This window comes from Astyanax mexicanus, chromosome 4 (assembly GCF_023375975.1).
Source record: "Astyanax mexicanus isolate ESR-SI-001 chromosome 4, AstMex3_surface, whole genome shotgun sequence".
NCBI classification, from domain to species: domain Eukaryota; kingdom Metazoa; phylum Chordata; class Actinopteri; order Characiformes; family Acestrorhamphidae; genus Astyanax; species Astyanax mexicanus.
The window spans coordinates 13,214,555-13,232,665 of record NC_064411.1 but is presented as its reverse complement, the minus strand read 5'-3'; the positions used below and the strand labels follow the sequence as shown (position 1 = coordinate 13,232,665).

Sequence of the window (18,111 nt, the reverse complement as noted above, 5' to 3'; positions counted from 1 at the left end):
TTGTACATTTGCACCCCTGGACACTTTGTCACTTTACTGTACATCCTGTACTTTTGCACTCCTGGACACTACACTACGCACCTTACTTAAATACAATACTTGCACAGGTTTATGTTTAATATTGTCATATCTGCTGATACCTTCTATGCTTAAATTATTATTTTACTGCACTACCTCATATCTATGACTGATTACTTTCACACTTTGTATAGTTTTTTTGTATTTATATATTTATGTATATATTTTTAAGTCTCAGTTTATAATTTTATAGTTTTAGAGTCTTATATTCCTCACTGTGCTCTTTTATTTTATTTTATAATACTTATTGTTTGTTTCTACTGTGTACTGTTTGTTTCGACTGTGTTGTGTAACTGCTACTGGCTGCTAAATTTCCTTCAGGATCAATAAAGTATCTATCTATCTATCTATCTATCTATCTATCTATCTATTTACTGTTATTATAATGATTATAATTTAATTATTATTAGTAATATTACTGCATTACACAACATTATAAAAAATATACACACTGTCCTATTATTATTAATGATATTATTATGTTACTGAATCAGAATAGAGAGATTATTTAAGTATAATATAAAACAGCAGGATTAAAAACACTAACACACCACGTGATCTTGAGCTCCGTTGCTCCCCCTGTTGGTTGAACAGCGCTACTGCATATAAACACGCCTTTTTAGCAGCTCCGTGTTTTTATCTCCCCAACAGATCAAAGCCCACATTAAGCAGTAATGCGTAAACTACACTGTGATCAATAAATATCAATCTATATCTGCGCATTTCTCTTCAGTTTACAGCATTATTGATCTGTTACAGCTGATTGTTCTCCAGCCGGTCTGATCTAGACCAGGTCCAGGTCTGATCCAGGCCCGGTTCAGATCTCCATGCTGATCCTGGTTCTTCCAGTGGAATCGGACACTGAGCTGAGCTTAAAGAACCGGTTCTGGATCTGAGGAACCTTTAGAACCGGTTCTGACTTTAAGCTACACGGTTCTGTTCTACATTCTCTTCAGTTCTGAACTTACCGAGTGAATCCGGACTTCTGTCCTCTTCTAATGGCGGAGACTGAACTTACTTTCACTTCCTCCTTCACCTGCGCCTCACCTGTCTCTCCCTCTAAGCCCCGCCCCTTACTCTCTCACAGCGAATAGGCGTTAGGTGTGCGGAGCTATTGTTCGTTATTTGCTACTGTCAGCCAATCATATCACAGGGATAAATGGAATGTTTGAATATTCATGAGCCTGTAGTTTCACACCGGTGTTCTGCTACCCGTCGAAAAGTGCTCCTTCCCGCCCTGCGCATGCTCTGACCCACATTTTAGGTTTTCATGAGTTTTTCATGTCGTTATTTATTTAAGGGTTATATAAAGGTAAATGACAATTAAACAAATAATAATAATAATAGTAATAATAATAATAATAATAATAATAATAATAATAATAATGATAAACAATTTATAAACAAACTAAAGAAAAATTGTTTCTAATCACCTCTTTTACCTTAACTTCACACTGATACAGTGATTGAAATCAGTAAATAATTTTATTTACCTCATAAATAAAAATTTTTAAAAAATTAAAAACAGTTGGTATTTTATGTTCTCTGATGTGACTGTACTGCACATGTGTACACTGTGATAATAATGCTGGGAGAAAGGAGCACTGTCTCCATCTAGTGTCTTTGAGATGTTCTGCATTTAATATAAGGGTGGTTGACATGACGTTTTTTTTTTGGTCCAGTGTGTCAAATATATGTAAATTATAGAAAAATATGTCAAAAACTGTGGTGATATTGTTCAGAAATTGCTGATTTATGTAAACTTACAGAGCATTCATAGGATTAACATTTTTTTTCACAATTTTCAGTAAAACCAAAAAAATGCTTACATGGTGTGACTGTTCCAATCACATTTCATAAAGTTATATTTTTAATAAAAACAAGTAAATGAGGACTTCCAGTTGGACATGATAGGAGTAGCAGGGTGAGTGGTGAGCTCCTGGTCTAACTGGAGGATAAAACCCTCACTATCCAGTTGATCACCAACGTCAATAGAAATTCATTTCAGGTTGAATGTTGGTCATGAAGTCAGATTAAAAAAAATTACGTCAGGATAAAATCTAAAACTGTTACGTACCTGCACTCTTAAAAATTCAACTAACTTTAACTCAGAAAAACTTGATGGATGAGTGGAGCAAAAACAAGGCTGATAGGAGGAATAAAACAAGATTATCCTCTGAGTTCTGCCCTTTACGTTCTAGCCATAATGATGAAAGAATACAAGGTATTAAAAGAGGAGATTATTTAGTTAAAATCACAGCTTATGCAGATGATTATACAGTTTTTATTAAAACAAAAAAAAGACTTAAACATTATAATGGAATATTATACATTTTATGAAAAAGTTTCTGGTGCAAAGCTTAATATGGCTAAATCTGAATGTGTGTGGATTGGGGATCAAAGAAAAAAGTTCAGAGTCGATGTTCCAGATAAAGAGCAAATAAAAATTTTTAGGTGTGTATTTTAATAATGGTGACTGTGTGGACAGTAAGTGGAAACAAAAAGAGGAAGTAGTTTCTGAAGAAATTAAATCCCTCTAACAACACGTCCAACGATCAGTCACCCAAACCGAGTTCAACCAGACGCAGTGGAGGAACCAGGTCCAAGTGAAGCTCTCTACAATGGAAGTGAAAGAGTGGAGGATGGAAATGACCGTCATCATGAAGATTTAAGTAGCAGCGGAAGCAGCAGCAGCAGCGGAGAGACAGACGGAGGAAATCCGAACACCAGCACCTCGTCTGAAGGAGACAGCAGCGAGGAGTACGAGTCTGCAGCAGCCGAAACACAAGCAAACCAAGTTCCTCCTCCTTCTTCATTACCTCTCCTTCCATCTATGACCAGATCTACCACCATACATACGCACAAGAGCTGCTGCATCCAACAAAAAAAACGGAAGAGTAAACCCAAAAAAGGAGGTTAGAAGCAGAATGAACAGTACACTAAGAAAAAGTAAAAGAAATAAACATTTCTTTATCTCCTCTGTCTGACTTAATATTGCACTATGCAGTGTTGGGGGATTCAGTATAAAAAGAACAGGAATGAGAAACTAAGTATTAAAAAAAAAGCAGAGATTTGGTGTGTTGTGTTTACAGGAAGTAAAACTAAATACATATGAAGATATAGAAAATCCCAAAAATGTGGGATAATAGTTATTCCTTCTTTTCTATTGGAGAATGTAAAGCTGATGGAATTGATTTATTATTCTATAATCAATTGTTTAAAATAATTAATTACAAATAATTGATTCCCGGAAGGTTAATCTATATTGATTGTTTTTATGACAACAAGAAATGTATAATTCATAATGTTTACACAGCTCAAGATCGAGTTATTAAAATGTCACTTTTTAGAGAATTTAATATCACGCAGAGCCTACAGCGACCACTTCATCAGATTCTGGATCAGGAGAAGCACCCAGCCGTGATCATGTCTGTGAGCTCCTCTTTCAGTCTTCAGTCTCATTACTTTGTGAGACATCTACTACTTCATAAGTCTGTCTAATCGAAGAGAGTTTGAGATCTGCTTTAATGCAGGAGAAAGCTCTCCATGTTCTCCCTCAACTTCACTCTACCAACCTGCAAAACTGGAAAGATTTGTTTCCTCTACCAGCATGGATGTAAAGACACTTGTAAAATTCTGGACTGGACACATCTCTGATTATGACACTGAGCTATATTTAAAACATTGCTGTGATATTCTGAAGCCTGCAGTTAAACCAGTGGATAATCGTGGAACGTGGTATGAAGTATCAAGTGAAACTACGTAAAGATGCTGCAGATCATTTGGTTAAATGATTATTTTGATTGGTTATCACTGCCTTGTGTACGTTCACTCATTTGGAGGCGGAGCCTAACAGCAGTCTGTGTTTCTGTTCATTGTGGCTGCTGGAGTGAAGTGCGGATTAAACAAATAACCTGCGGTTCCTTTCTAAGACTAGAGTGGAATGAGACAACGCTGCCATTTGTACTTTGTGTTCAGACGTGGGACACAACTATTTCACATGCCCTAAATCCTACGCCAACAAATTCAAGCAAAGACTAGGCTTTCCAAGACCAAGTGATCTAAAACGCACAGAATCCGGGGCATCTACAGAGATAGAGACAGGACAGGTGCAAGTTCAAGGTACGATAATCAACACTATCAAGATCCTAGAGGAAGAGCAAGTGTCTAAATCAGTCCAGAGTGGAGAAGCGGAAAAAGAAGTGTCTTAAGAGGAGCTTTATGAAGAGGGTGAAGAATCAAATTCAGATGGAAGTTCAGATGAAAGCGACTGGTCAAGTGAATCATCAGAAAGTGGAGAAATATGAAGGACGGGTCCCACAATCAAAAGAAAATGACGATAACCCCTTTATGCAGATGCAATTTTATGCTCATTTTCATGTGATTTGCACCAACTACACTCTAAATCATTGTATCTTAAGTTTTACATAGAGCACAATGATAATTCAGGGTTTAAACTGAACTGAAACAATAATTCATCTCCAGTCTTTTATTTCCATTATTTAAGTTCCGGTTGAGAACATCAAATGCTGACAAAAATGTAAAAAAAAAAAAAAAAAAAAAAAAAAAAAAAACCCTGTTATTTTTGGATTTTACAGTGTGTGTATGGATGCTGGTGATATAAAATCAGTCATGTTCTACATTTCCTGATTCACCAGGGTCTTGAAAAACAAGGTGCAAAATTTGTAAAAGATACAAGGAAGCATTTCATTTTTTTTATTACCTTATCAAAAATGTAAAAGTATACCCAAAACTTTCCTGACACCACATATTGGACATCAAAGTCTTTTAGAAAATAAAAATAGAATTTCTAAAAATTGTATCAAATCCTGTCTGTAGGTTTTCCCTGTAGTATTATGTGGTGACTTGTCTGAAAGACAGGGTTGCAGATAATACAGTTAATATTACAGGAGAAGGGAAATTACTGGGATAAGTATAACATGGGCTACAAGATTCCTTTAGAGAACTTTTTCCTCTTGAGAGAGACTTTCTTCATTTTGATTCTCGAGTTAAAACATGCATTGATAGAATATATGTTACTAAAGATATAAAGGTCCTAAATTATAGAACTGAACTCATGTAAAATTAAATCTGGGAATCAGAGAACAACGGGGGTTCTGGAAGCGAAACACACAGTGCCGAAAAATATGACTAAAAAATAGAAAAACTAAAGACGTGGAAGTTTAAACCCATTCTAATGCAAAATTATGGGATACTTGTTAAAAGTCAGATTAAAATGTTTCTGGTACATAAATGTGAAAAATTAAATAGTGAACAACATGAATATTACAGTAACCTTACAGCAGAATATGTGGACATTCAAAGCAAAATAGAGAAAAATATTTTTAATTTGTGTGGATTTTTAATGTAATAGTTTTCTATGTAATACTTATTTTGTGTGTAATAATCTTGTGACTTGTTGTTTTGTCAGCTTTGTGTGGTGTGTTCAAACAAGTGCGTATATTACAGGTCCAGATACAGTAAATTCTTACATTAACTTTTTGTTTGTTTGTTTGTTTGTTGAGATGATTTTATTCAGCAGCTGCTATTATCTGCTCCTGATCAGATTTCTAGAGGAGATGTTTTTTGGTGGAGCTTGGAGGCCATCTGCTGGTGGAACACAGACACTGCAGTGATTTATGAATGAGTGAGAATACAAATCTGTTTACCTGTTTTGTAATGTTTTATTTGTTTACATGAATTTGGATTATGAGGGTCACATGTGGTTGTCTAATAGTATTACTTCTCATGGATCAAGAGAGTTTTTAACTGATCTAAATATTTTATGTGTAGAGTGAGTGAAAAAGATAGTCTGAATTATTAATATAAAAATTTACAATAACTTACACACTACACATTTTATTGTTTACTTCCTTAAAAATTGACTGCTCTTGCTTTCTGTATCAAAAGTAAGGCTCCTTCTTTGAATACAATATTAGTGTGATTGCCAAACTTTGTCATCGGATATGTATATAATATATTATTATTAAGATGTGTGTCTCCATTATGGCCAAACTTTAAGGAAGTGGCGTACCAAATACTGTAGTTCTTTCTACAGTGGAGAATTTAGAGGAATTTGTGGGGGATATGCAAGCTAATATTCAGGAACAAGTATTGAACTTACTCTCAGATGACGATCCCTCCAGATCAGCCATACAACAGTTTTTTAAAAGGGTGGACAATCCCTTTAGCCAGTTTAATTCCAATAGCAAATGGAACAAATAATCAATATATTTCAGGGAAAAATGGAATATAGTACAGCCTGTTAACCTGTGTATAAGAGTAAGGTATGATAGCAGACTTAATAGCAGAATTGGAAACTATGAGCAAATTCCAGTTGTTGTCGAGTTCATATACATGTTCCTTTATTGGGAACACTCCGATTCATGTTCAAGAATGAGAATATTTGTGATATGTTCCAAATATGAGCCGTCTGATAAATATGAGGACTTCTGTGATGGAAGCTACTTCACAAATAATCTTTTTTTAAGAAACTAGTTTGCTCTCCAAATCCAATTTGTGCTTTGATGATTTTGAGTGTGCAAATCATCTAGGTTAAAAAAAGGATACATAAAGTTGGCTGCCTTTACTTTATCCTTAGAAATCTCCCTCACATGGTGAATTCTACATTAATGAACATTTGTCTGCTATCACTGTTCTACCTCTTGTGAAGGACTTGAAAATATAAGACTACTGGGGTTGCTGTTTCATTTGCATAGGTGGCACACTGGTGCTAACTTGGGCATGCATAGCATTCTTGGGTATTATCTTGAATCTGGAGGACATGGGATAGGGTTAAATGCATCACAGACACTGTGTTTGATAAACATTCCTTTAATATTTGGTGACCTGGTGCCAGACGATTATTTAAATTGGCATTTGTTGCTCTTACTGCTGAACATTATAACCATTGTATTCTCATACTCCATCACTGAAGAGATGACTGTATATTTAAAGCATCATATTATTGAACATCAACAACTCTTCAAAGAACTGTACCCAGAGAAAGAACCTGATTCCAAAACATCATTTGATGGTTCATTATCCCAGATGGATTCGGAAAATTGGACCACTCTTTCATATCTGGTCTATGCGTCAAATTTGTCAAAGATTGTGTGAAGAACTACTAGAATTTGACAGTAGCACTTGCACGGAAACACCAGTTTGCAGAAGCTTATCATTGGGAATGCTTGATTTCAAAAGCTTCCAGTCCAGTCAAAAAAGTGTACTTGAAACACTTGAATTTAAAGAAAAAATCTCTTCTTATCTACACATTGATTCACAGGCCTCTATCCCCCTCACAAATTGGGTTAACTCTGGAGTTGAATATCATGTTGGCCTCTTTGTTTGCACAGACACTGATGAAAACATGCCAGTGTTCAGCAAAATAATCGCCATCATTTTGCATAATGATACATTTGTTTTTGTTTTGGTTGAACATGACATTTGTTTCCATGACCATTTCCATGCTTTCCAAGTAAATGAAAGCATTCCTAGAAAGTAACAGATTAAGACATTTCAAATAATTTGATGCTCAAATGCCATATGGGTGCAATTCACATTTTAACGTTGTTTCAGAGGGTTTGAGTTGTTTTGTTGGTGTTATTAACTAACTTCCTTAACTACATATCTCTACATACTCCAAAGTGCAGCATGATCTTTCCAAATCAAGACTGGAAGATAGGTCTGCATAATTCTGATAACCATTGTATCCTTTCTTTGTACTTGTTTTTTTCCCTAAGGCATTTCTGACATTGAAAATGATGTTTTGATGTGTTTACTTCACTGTGATTTTAATTGGCAAAAAAATCAAAAATTTAATTACGTGTTCAGCAAGCTGTTTACCACTGTTCTTTTTTTTATCACAGTAGGAATTACTATTGGATCAAAAAGTAACATTGGTACAAAATGTTTTTAAAACTATTAAAGTAACATTGACTGCTGAGTGTAATTGAGGGGGTTAAATAAATACACTTATTAATTTAATTCTTAATTTATGCCCTTTTTCAGTTTTGTGTTTACAGGTGCACACTGCAGTTGGCAGAGTTTGGGAAAGCTTGCTAGCTTTAAGGGCGTTTTCACACCAGCACTATTTGCTCCAGTTAAAACAGACTCTGGTTCATTTGAGCAGGTGTGAAAACAGTAATCACACTCAGGTTCAGATCAAAACAACTGGACAGATCTCCGTCCCAAATGAACTGGAGCAGTTCCCTTTTGGTGAGAATGTGAACCGGTCTCGATCCGACCCAGCTATCAAATACTATAATGCTAATTACCACAGCTACGAACAAACAGAGGAGACGATATGCTCGCATGGTTTATTGGTGCGTTTAGGTTTATGCCTGTGTGAAAGCAAACCAAACCAAAGAGAGAAACACTCCAAATAAACAAACTCATCAACTGATCCAGATCAGACAAACAAACTAAAGGTGTAAAAACCCTCTAAATGGAGGTAAAATATAAGCTCTGCTAAAGTTTTCTATGGGTACATGAACTTTGAATCTTTGACCAATCAGGGTTACTCATATTTCTGTTTCGCTTGTGTATACAACCCCCCAGTTGTAGTATTTCGTTTAGCATTTAAGCAAATGTTACTTAAAGTAATGCAATCAAATTACACAGCAACTCCATTACTAATGATATAAACAATGTTTCTGATTATATACTGAATATTGCTTTATGGGATTAGTCAGTAAAATGGAAAAGCCTCCTATAGATTTCTCTGGTGAAGTAAACATTAAAGACTTTTGAGATTCCATCGCTCTAGAAATAATTGCCAGAAGTCTTGTTCCAAGTATGTTAGTTGGTCAAACCAAACAAAAAATTTGTTGTTACTGTTTTGTATGGTCTCTCTGTAGTTTTTTTAAACTATAGATTATTTAATTAATTTATTTTTCTTTAAGAAAATCAGAATCCTCTTTTAATGTCCCCAAGTCTGCACAGGTGGGCAGATTAACCAATAAAAACAACGTAGTGTTGAACACTGAGTTTAAAAGGTACCAAGAAATACTTGTTAAGTTAAAGGTGAAAGAACTGTGTAACTAAGTGTTAAAACCAGTTGCAGTAAACAATTTAAAAGATGTAGCTTTGAACAAGGGTGGCACGGTGGCGCAGTGGGTAGCACTTCCGCCTCACAGCAAGAGGGCCTGGGTTCGAGTCCCGGCTGGGGTGAACTGGGAAAGTTTGCACGTTCTCCCCGTCTGTGTGGGTTTCTTCCGGGTTCTCCGGTTTCCTCCCACAGTCCAAAGACTAGGCTAATTGGATGTTGGATAAAATTGCCCCTAGGTGTGAGTGAGTGTGCCTGTCTGTCTGTCTGCCCTCCAGCCCCCCCCCCCCACACCCTTAACGGATAAAGCGGTTGACGATGAGTGAGTGAGCTTTGAACAAGTACATACGTTTGCTGGTTTTACACTAAACAAATATTCATTTTAGATGGAAACTAATGAATGCAGAAAGTGTGGCTTGGGTGCAAAAGGGTGTGATGTATTCTGATGTATTCTTTAAACCTCGACTTAGACAAACACTTAGACAAATACTGTTTTTAAATAATTAAAGTTTTTTAGTTTTATTTGGAGGAGAAAAAGCCAAAATCTTGTTGAAATCCCATCAGTAGATAGTAGTAAATTATTACAAGAAAACAGCTACTGTGACCAAATACAATATTGTTTCCAAATACAAAACCTCATCACAACTGTAAAACATGGTAGAGGGGGCATCATGGTTTGAGGCTGCTTTGCTGCCTCAGGATCTGGATGGATTGCCGTCATCAGTGGAAAAATTAATTCTTAAGTTTACCATCTGTCCGCCAACTGAAGCTCAACAGAGGACAAATGATGCAACAGGACAACGACCCAAAACCCAGAAGTAAAATCAACAAACGAATGAAGAAAATACACCTTCTGGAGAGACTATGGTGTCACATTAATGTCAAAAGTCGAGGGTGCAAAAATACAAGTCAGGGGTGCAAAAATGCCAGATGAAAAAAATTTAACAGCGTGTTTTAACATTTTGCATGTGTAAATGAACTTCTCGTGAGCAGAATGCAGAACTAGCAAGCAAGAAAAAAGGGAATCGTGTGTGCGCTGAAGAAACGTTTGCTCGCGAGCTTCATATTTCTCCTCTCGGGAGCTTTTTTTCCTCAAGCGCTGTGTGTATTACATTTACATTTACATTTATGGTATTTAGCAGACGCCCTTATCCAGAGCGACTTACAACAGTGCTTCAAAGTTACTTAAGATATCCAAAGCTAGTTTGTAGACTAGGATCAAGAGATACATAGAGCTTAATCATGTTAAGAACCCTAGGAACCTTTTTTTTATTTTTTTTTTATTTTTTTTTATTTATTATTATTAGTTTAGGAACTCTTTGAAAAGATGTGTCTTCAGTCGACGTTTGAAGACCGTGAGTGACTCTGCTGTTCTGACATCCAGTGGAAGTTCATTCCACCACCTTGGTGTCAGCACAGAGAAGAGTCTGGATGTCTGTTTTCTGTGTGTTTTGAGTGATAGAGGTTCGAGCCGAGCCGTACTGGAAGCTCTAAGAGCTCTTGGTGCAGATCTGGCTTTGACCATCGCCATCAGGTATGAAGGTGCTGGTCCGTTTTTTGCCTTGTAGGCCAGCGTCAGGGTTTTGAATCGGATGCGGGCGGCAACAGGAAGCCAGTGGAGGGAACACAGCAAAGGAGTCACATGACTGAACTTCGGAAGATTGAAGACGAGTCGTGCTGCCGCGTTCTGAACTAACTGTAGTGGTTTGGTGGCTCGCAGTGGAAGACCAGCCAGTAGAGAGTTGCAGTAGTCAAGTCTTGAGATGACAAGAGACTGCACAAGCACCTGAGTGGCATCCTGAGACAGAAACGGTCGAATTCTTCGGATGTTGTACAGGAGAAATCTGCATGACCGAGTCAGATTTGCAATATGGCTCGAGAACGATAACTGGTCATCCATTACTACACCGAGGCTTCTTGCTTCTGCCGATGGAGTGACCAGTGAGTTCTCGAAAGAGATGGAGAGATTGTTGTGAGGGCTTGTAGTTCCTGGGATGAACAGAAGGTCAGTCTTGCTGGGGTTGAGTTTTAGGTGATGAGAACTCATCCACATCGAGACATCATTGAGACATGCTGAGATGCGGGATGAAACCTGAGTGTCGGAAGGAGGAAATGAAAGGATTAGTTGGGTGTCATCAGCATAGCAGTGGTATGAGAATCCATGAAAAGATATTATTTCACCCAGAGAGCGAGTATAGAGTGAGAAAAGAAGAGGACCAAGCACCGAGCCTTGTGGAACCCCAGTGGAGAGTCTGCATGGAGCAGATGTTGCCCCTTGCCAAGTTACCTGGTAGGAACGGTCCTCCAGGTACGATGCAAACCACTGCCATTCAGAGCCAGTGATTCCAAGGCTGGTGAGGATGGAAAGGAGAATGCTGTGGTTGACCGTGTCGAAAGCAGCAGAGAGATCAAGCAGAATCAGAACAGATGACAGGTTAGTAGCTTTTGCTGCATGAAGCTTCTCTGTAACTGCAATGAGGGCAGTTTCAGTAGAATGTGCAGGTTTGAAGCCAGACTGGTTTGGATCCTGAAGATTGTTCTGAGTGAGAAAGAGAGAAAGTTGGTTGTAGACAGCACGCTCAAGGACATTGGAAAGGAAAGAGAGGAGAGAAACTGGCCTGTAGTTGCCAACGTCCAAGCTGTCTAGAGTTGGTTTCTTCAAGATAGGAACCACTCTGGCAGTCTTAAAAGTTGATGGAACATGACCAGATGATAGAGAGGTGTTAATGATGTGAGTGATGAACGGAAGGAGGTCAGGAGCAATTGTCTGAAAGAGGGAAGATGGTAAAGGGTCAAGTGGGCAAGTGGTTGGATTGTTAGAATGTAGAAGATGAAGGATTTCATCTGTGGAAAGCAGAGAGAATTGAGACAGAGAGGTAGAATGTGCAAGATAGAGCTTGGTGGGAAGGGTAGAGGCAGGAGGAAAGGATTGGCGGATATTTGCTACTTTCTCCTCAAAGGAGTTGACAAAATCATCCGGGGAGAGGGTTGTGGGAGGTTGAGGAGTGGGAGGGTTTAGAAGAGATGAGAAGATGGTGAAGAGTTTGCGAGGGTCAGATGCTGATTCTTCCAGTTTCCTTTTGTAGAAAGAGGATTTTGCAGCAGTTACCTCTGTTGAAAATCGGGATAGGAGAGATTGGTAAGAGCAGAGGTCTGAGTATTGTTGAGATTTTTTCCACTTCCTCTCAGCTAGCCTTAGCTCTCTACGGTTGTTGCGTAGAACATCCGACAGCCATGGGGTGGCTGGAGAGGATTTTGCTGGCCTTGAAGTAAGAGGAGAGAGAGTGTTGATGGAAGAGGTGACAGATGAGAGGAAGGTGTTGGTAGCTGTTTCCAGAGGGAGGGAAGAGAAGGAGTCAGGATTCGGAAGAGTGGTCAAGATAGTTGAGGCAAGAGAGGAGGGAGATATAGCACGAAGATTGCGATGAGTAGTGGAAGTTGAAGAGGTTGTGTTTGTAGGAAGAGCAGGAAGAGAGAGAGTGAAGGATAGGAAGTGATGGTCAGAGAAATCTAGAGGAGTCACAGTTAGATCCAGAGCTGGAGCAGGTCTGCTAAAGACAAGGTCTAGAGTGTTTCCTGCTCTGTGAGTTGGAGCAGACAGATTGAGGGAGAGAGAAAAAGAAGACAGAAGTGGAAGAAGACAGGATGACTGTAGTTTCTCTGAGGGGAGGTTGAAGTCACCAAGGAGGATAAGTGAGGATTCAACCAGTAACCCACTCAGGAGAGTGTCCAGTTCATCAATGAAGTTGCCCAGTGGGCCAGGAGGACGATAGAGAACAATGATATGGAGTTTGACAGGAAAAGAGATAGTGACAGCATGAAATTCAAAAGAAGAGATGTCAAGATGCAGAAAAGAGAGTACAGTGAAGGACCACTTACGAGACAGAAGCAGGCCAGTTCCACCACCCCTGCCGGTTGGCCGTGGAGAGTGGGAGAAGGCAAAAGCAGATGACAGGGCAGCTGGAGTTGCAGAGTTTTCTGGAGTGATCCAAGTCTCAGTCAGAGCCAGGAAGTCCAGAGATTGAGCAGAGGCAAAAGCTGTGATGAAGTCGGCCTTCAGAACTGCAGAATGGCAATTCCAGAGTCCCCCATGCACCAACACCTGAGAACTTAATGAACTAGGTGGGTACAACAGGTTGCTAGGATTGCGGTTTCTGCCCTGATGCCGGTGTCTACGGGTGTTGCAGGAGATGACAGTAGGAATTTGGAAGCACATTGTCAAATCTTAAGTTTTACTGTTTGATTTGAAATTGAAAGACTAAAATTTGCTGATCAAAGAGTCAAAGAGTCCTTGCACAAACCGCTACAGACGTCGGATAACACACTTAATTTATCAACAACTGCAGGCTGTTAGCCACACCTCTCTAATTCACACCTTAACTAGCCAGAAACCACACCTGAATCAGCTACCCAAATCAACAAGTCCCAACAAGCCCAAGATTACAAAAACAGTTCTAACAGAATTAAGCTAAAAGTATCTTAAAGCCAGCCTACCTTACAAGCAGAGGATAATCAAGTAAACTCAAAGCACACTAAGTGAATACTGGATAACACACTTAATTTATCAACAACTGCAGGCTGTTAGCCACACCTCTCTAATTCACACCTTAACTAGCCAGAAACCACACCTGAATCAGCTACCCAAATCAACAAGTCCCAACAAGCCCAAGATTACAAAAACAGTTCTAACAGAATTAAGCTAAAAGTATCTTAAAGCCAGCCTACCTTACAAGCAGAGGATAATCAAGTAAACTCAAAGCACACGGCGCTACCTGCAGTTTGCGCTCGGCTGAGGTTTTTGCGCTCAAGTTTTGAAAGGGGTGTTTTTGACAGTTTGGTGGCGGGGCCGAGGTCCCCTCCCTCAGCGAACGCTATTGGCTGATATCGCCAGGGTTTGTGATGGCCCGCCTACCTCCACGAGCCAGGGGGGTGGTGGAGAGAGAGACGGCAGGAGAGTTAGCCAACTGGCTATGCTAACCTCCAAACAGCCCAGTTAGAGAAAATTTCAACAGACCAAGGTCCGGACCGTCGCCATTTTTAACTTTGTTATGATTCAGTTTACTGAAAAAATCTAGTAGTTCTGTAAGTGTTTTATCAACAACTGAAAGACAAATTACACATACTAGAATATTTCAACAACATGTATTGTTTTAAATAGGCCTGTCACAATAATTACATTATCAACCTATCAGAAAATAAATGGAAACACCCTCAATAATTTAACATATCGAGTCTATTAATGTGAATCTGTATGTTAATTTTGTTTCAAAATGCTATATTTATTCTATTTAATTTTATTTATATTAGATTTGCACCTGCCTGTCATGATAATTACATGAATGACAAATTTTACAATATATGGAGAAATGTTTGCTGAACTTGGCCAAAATATCAGCTTTTTTTTTTAAACAGTAGTTTTATTTTATTTAATATTATTACTGTATCAGACTTTATGTTGTGGGTGAAACTGATGTGGGAAGTTGCCAATGCTTTTTGTCCCCTGGGGGTTGCCATAATTGTGAGGTAGGGTTGTTTTGGGAGTAGAGAGAGCGTGCCTGCGAGCGAGGTTTTTTTTTTTCTCTTGTTGAGGAGTTCTGATTAGGTGGAGTAAAGTGGAATATTTTGGACTCTTGTCTCGGTTGTTTCTCTTTAATTCCTCCAAGTAACACGGCGTCCACGCCGTTACTGCTGCCGCTCCCGGCGACCACGCCGCTACTGCTGCCGCTCCCCGCGACCACGGCGCTACTGCTGCCGCTCCCCGCGACCACGCCGCTACTGCTGCCGCTCCCCGCAACCACGCCGCTCCCGCGGCCCGTTTTTTCCCCTGTTTCCCCTTCTAACCTGCGTTCTTCCGCCGGGCTGGCCCGCTGGTGGGCCGTGGCTCCGCCTCCCTGCAGTCTCGTAGGGCGGTGCTAGAGCGTGGCCACTCCTCCTCTCTCTCTCTCTGTCCTCCCTACTCCTCTTCCGTCTCCCATTGCCATCATCTACCCACTCCATTGCCCCCCCCGCCTTCCCACTCCATTTTCCCTCTCAATCGCCCCCCATCTTCCCGCTCCGTCTTCCCACTCTATCGCCCCCCCATCTTCCCACTCCATCGTCCCCCCATCTTCCCACTCCATCGTCCCTCCATCTTCCTGCTCCGTCTTCCCACTCCATTGCCCCCCATATTCCCACTCCATCGTCCCTCCATCTTCCCGCTCCGTCTTCCCACTCTATCGCCCCCCCCATCTTCCCACTCTATCGCCCCCCCATCTTCCCACTCTATCGCCCCCCCATCTTCCCACTCCATCGTCCCATCTTCCCGCTCCGTCTTCCCACTCCATTGCCCCCCATCTTCCCACTCCATCGTCCCTCCATCTTCCCGCTCCGTCTTCCCACTCTATCGCCCCCCCGTCTTCCCACTCCATCGTCCCTCCATCTTCCCGCTCCGTCTTCCCACTCTATCGCCCCCCCATCTTCCCACTCTATCGCCCCCCATCTTCCCACTCCATCGTCCCATCTTCCCGCTCCGTCTTCCCACTCCATTGCCCCCCATCTTCCCACTCCATCGTCCCTCCATCTTCCCGCTCCGTCTTCCCACTCTATCGCCCCCCCATCTTCCCACTCTATCGCCCCCCCATCTTCCCACTCCATCGTCCCTCCATCTTCCCGCTCCGTCTTCCCACTCTATCGCCCCCCCATCTTCCCACTCCATCGTCCCCCCATCTTCCCACTCCATTGTCCCTCCATCTTCCCGCTCCGTCTTCCCACTCCATTGCCCCCCATATTCCCACTCCATCGTCCCTCCATCTTCCCGCTCCGTCTTCCCACTCTATCGCCCCCCCCATCTTCCCACTCTATCGCCCCCCCATCTTCCCACTCTATCGCCCCCCCATCTTCCCACTCCATCGTCCCATCTTCCCGCTCCGTCTTCCCACTCCATTGCCCCCCATCTTCCCACTCCATCGTCCCTCCATCTTCCCGCTCCGTCTTCCCACTCTATCGCCCCCCCGTCTTCCCACTCCATTGTCTCTCCATCTTCCCGCTCCGTCTTCCCACTCTATCGCCCCCCCATCTTCCCACTCTATCGCCCCCCCATCTTCCCACTCTATCGCCCCCCATCTTCCCACTCCATCGTCCCATCTTCCCGCTCCGTCTTCCCACTCCATTGCCCCCCATCTTCCCACTCCATCGTCCCTCCATCTTCCCGCTCCGTCTTCCCACTCTATCGCCCCCCCATCTTCCCACTCCATCGTCCCTCCATCTTCCCGCTCCGTCTTCCCACTCTATCGCCCCCCCGTCTTCCCACTCTATCGCCCCCCCCATCTTCCCACTCTATCGCCCCCCCATCTTCCCACTCTATCGCCCCCCCATCTTCCCACTCCATCGTCCCATCTTCCCGCTCCGTCTTCCCACTCCATTGCCCCCCATCTTCCCACTCCATCGTCCCTCCATCTTCCCGCTCCGTCTTCCCACTCTATCGCCCCCCCGTCTTCCCACTCCATTGTCTCTCCATCTTCCCGCTCCGTCTTCCCACTCTATCGCTCCCCCATCTTCCCACTCTATCGCCCCCCCATCTTCCCACTCCATCGTCCCATCTTCCCGCTCCGTCTTCCCACTCCATTGCCCCCCATCTTCCCACTCCATCGTCCCTCCATCTTCCCGCTCCGTCTTCCCACTCTATCGCCCCCCCATCTTCCCACTCCATCGTCCCTCCATCTTCCCGCTCCGTCTTCCCACTCTATCGCCCCCCCGTCTTCCCACTCTATCGCCCCCCCGTCTTCCCACTCTATCGCCCCCCCATCTTCCCACTCCATCGCCCCCCCATCTTCCCACTCCATCGTCCCCCCATCTTCCCACTCCATCGTCCCATCTTCCCGCTCCGTCTTCCCACTCCATTGCCCCCCATCTTCCCACTCCATCGTCCCTCCATCTTCCCGCTCCGTCTTCCCACTCTATCGCCCCCCCATCTTCCCACTCCATCGTCCCTCCATCTTCCCGCTCCGTCTTCCCACTCTATCGCCCCCCCATCTTCCCACTCCATCGTCCCTCCATCTTCCCGCTCCGTCTTCCCACTCTATCGCCCCCCCCATCTTCCCACTCTATCGCCCCCCCATCTTCCCACTCTATCGCCCCCCCATCTTCCCACTCTATCGCCCCCCCCATCTTCCCACTCTATCGCCCCCCCCCATCTTCCCACTCCATCGTCCCTCCATCTTCCCGCTCCGTCTTCCCACTCTAGCGCCCCCCCATCTTCCCACTCCATCGTCCCTCCATCTTCCCGCTCCGTCTTCCCACTCTATCGCCCCCCCGTCTTCCCACTCTATCGCCCCCCCGTCTTCCCACTCTATCGCCCCCCCGTCTTCCCACTCTATCGCCCCCCCATCTTCCCACTCCATCGCCCCCCCATCTTCCCACTCCATCGTCCCCCCATCTTCCCACTCCATCGTCCCATCTTCCCGCTCCGTCTTCCCACTCCATTGCCCCCCATCTTCCCACTCCATCGTCCCTCCATCTTCCCGCTCCGTCTTCCCACTCTATCGCCCCCCCATCTTCCCACTCCATCGTCCCTCCATCTTCCCGCTCCGTCTTCCCACTCTATCGCCCCCCCATCTTCCCACTCCATCGCCCCCCCATCTTCCCACTCCATCGTCCCATCTTCCCGCTCCGTCTTCCCACTCCATTGCCCCCCATCTTCCCACTCCATCGTCCCTCCATCTTCCCGCTCCGTCTTCCCACTCTATCGCCCCCCCGTCTTCCCACTCCATTGTCTCTCCATCTTCCCGCTCCGTCTTCCCACTCTATCGCCCCCCCATCTTCCCACTCTATCGCCCCCCCATCTTCCCACTCCATCGTCCCATCTTCCCGCTCCGTCTTCCCACTCCATTGCCCCCCATCTTCCCACTCCATCGTCCCTCCATCTTCCCGCTCCGTCTTCCCACTCTATCGCCCCCCCATCTTCCCACTCCATCGTCCCTCCATCTTCCCGCTCCGTCTTCCCACTCTAT

At 43.0% G+C, this 18,111-nt stretch overlaps 2 protein-coding genes across 2 annotated transcripts in view; one reads left to right on the top strand and one right to left on the bottom strand.

Moving 5' to 3' along the window:
- Positions 1–18,111, top strand: part of LOC125801107 (zinc finger protein 271-like) — a 223,993-nt gene that overhangs the window by 99,317 nt on the left and 106,565 nt on the right. The gene's annotated exons all lie outside the window — the stretch shown is intronic.
- LOC125801131 (uncharacterized) lies at positions 10,238–13,882 on the bottom strand. Its single transcript, XM_049477290.1, has 3 exons — positions 13,669–13,882; positions 12,234–13,427; positions 10,238–11,216 (listed from the first exon to the last, which is right to left on the bottom strand). Exons 2-3 carry the CDS (start codon positions 13,338–13,340, stop codon positions 10,428–10,430), a joined length of 1,896 nt encoding a protein of 631 aa, XP_049333247.1. The 5' UTR covers positions 13,341–13,427; positions 13,669–13,882; the 3' UTR covers positions 10,238–10,427.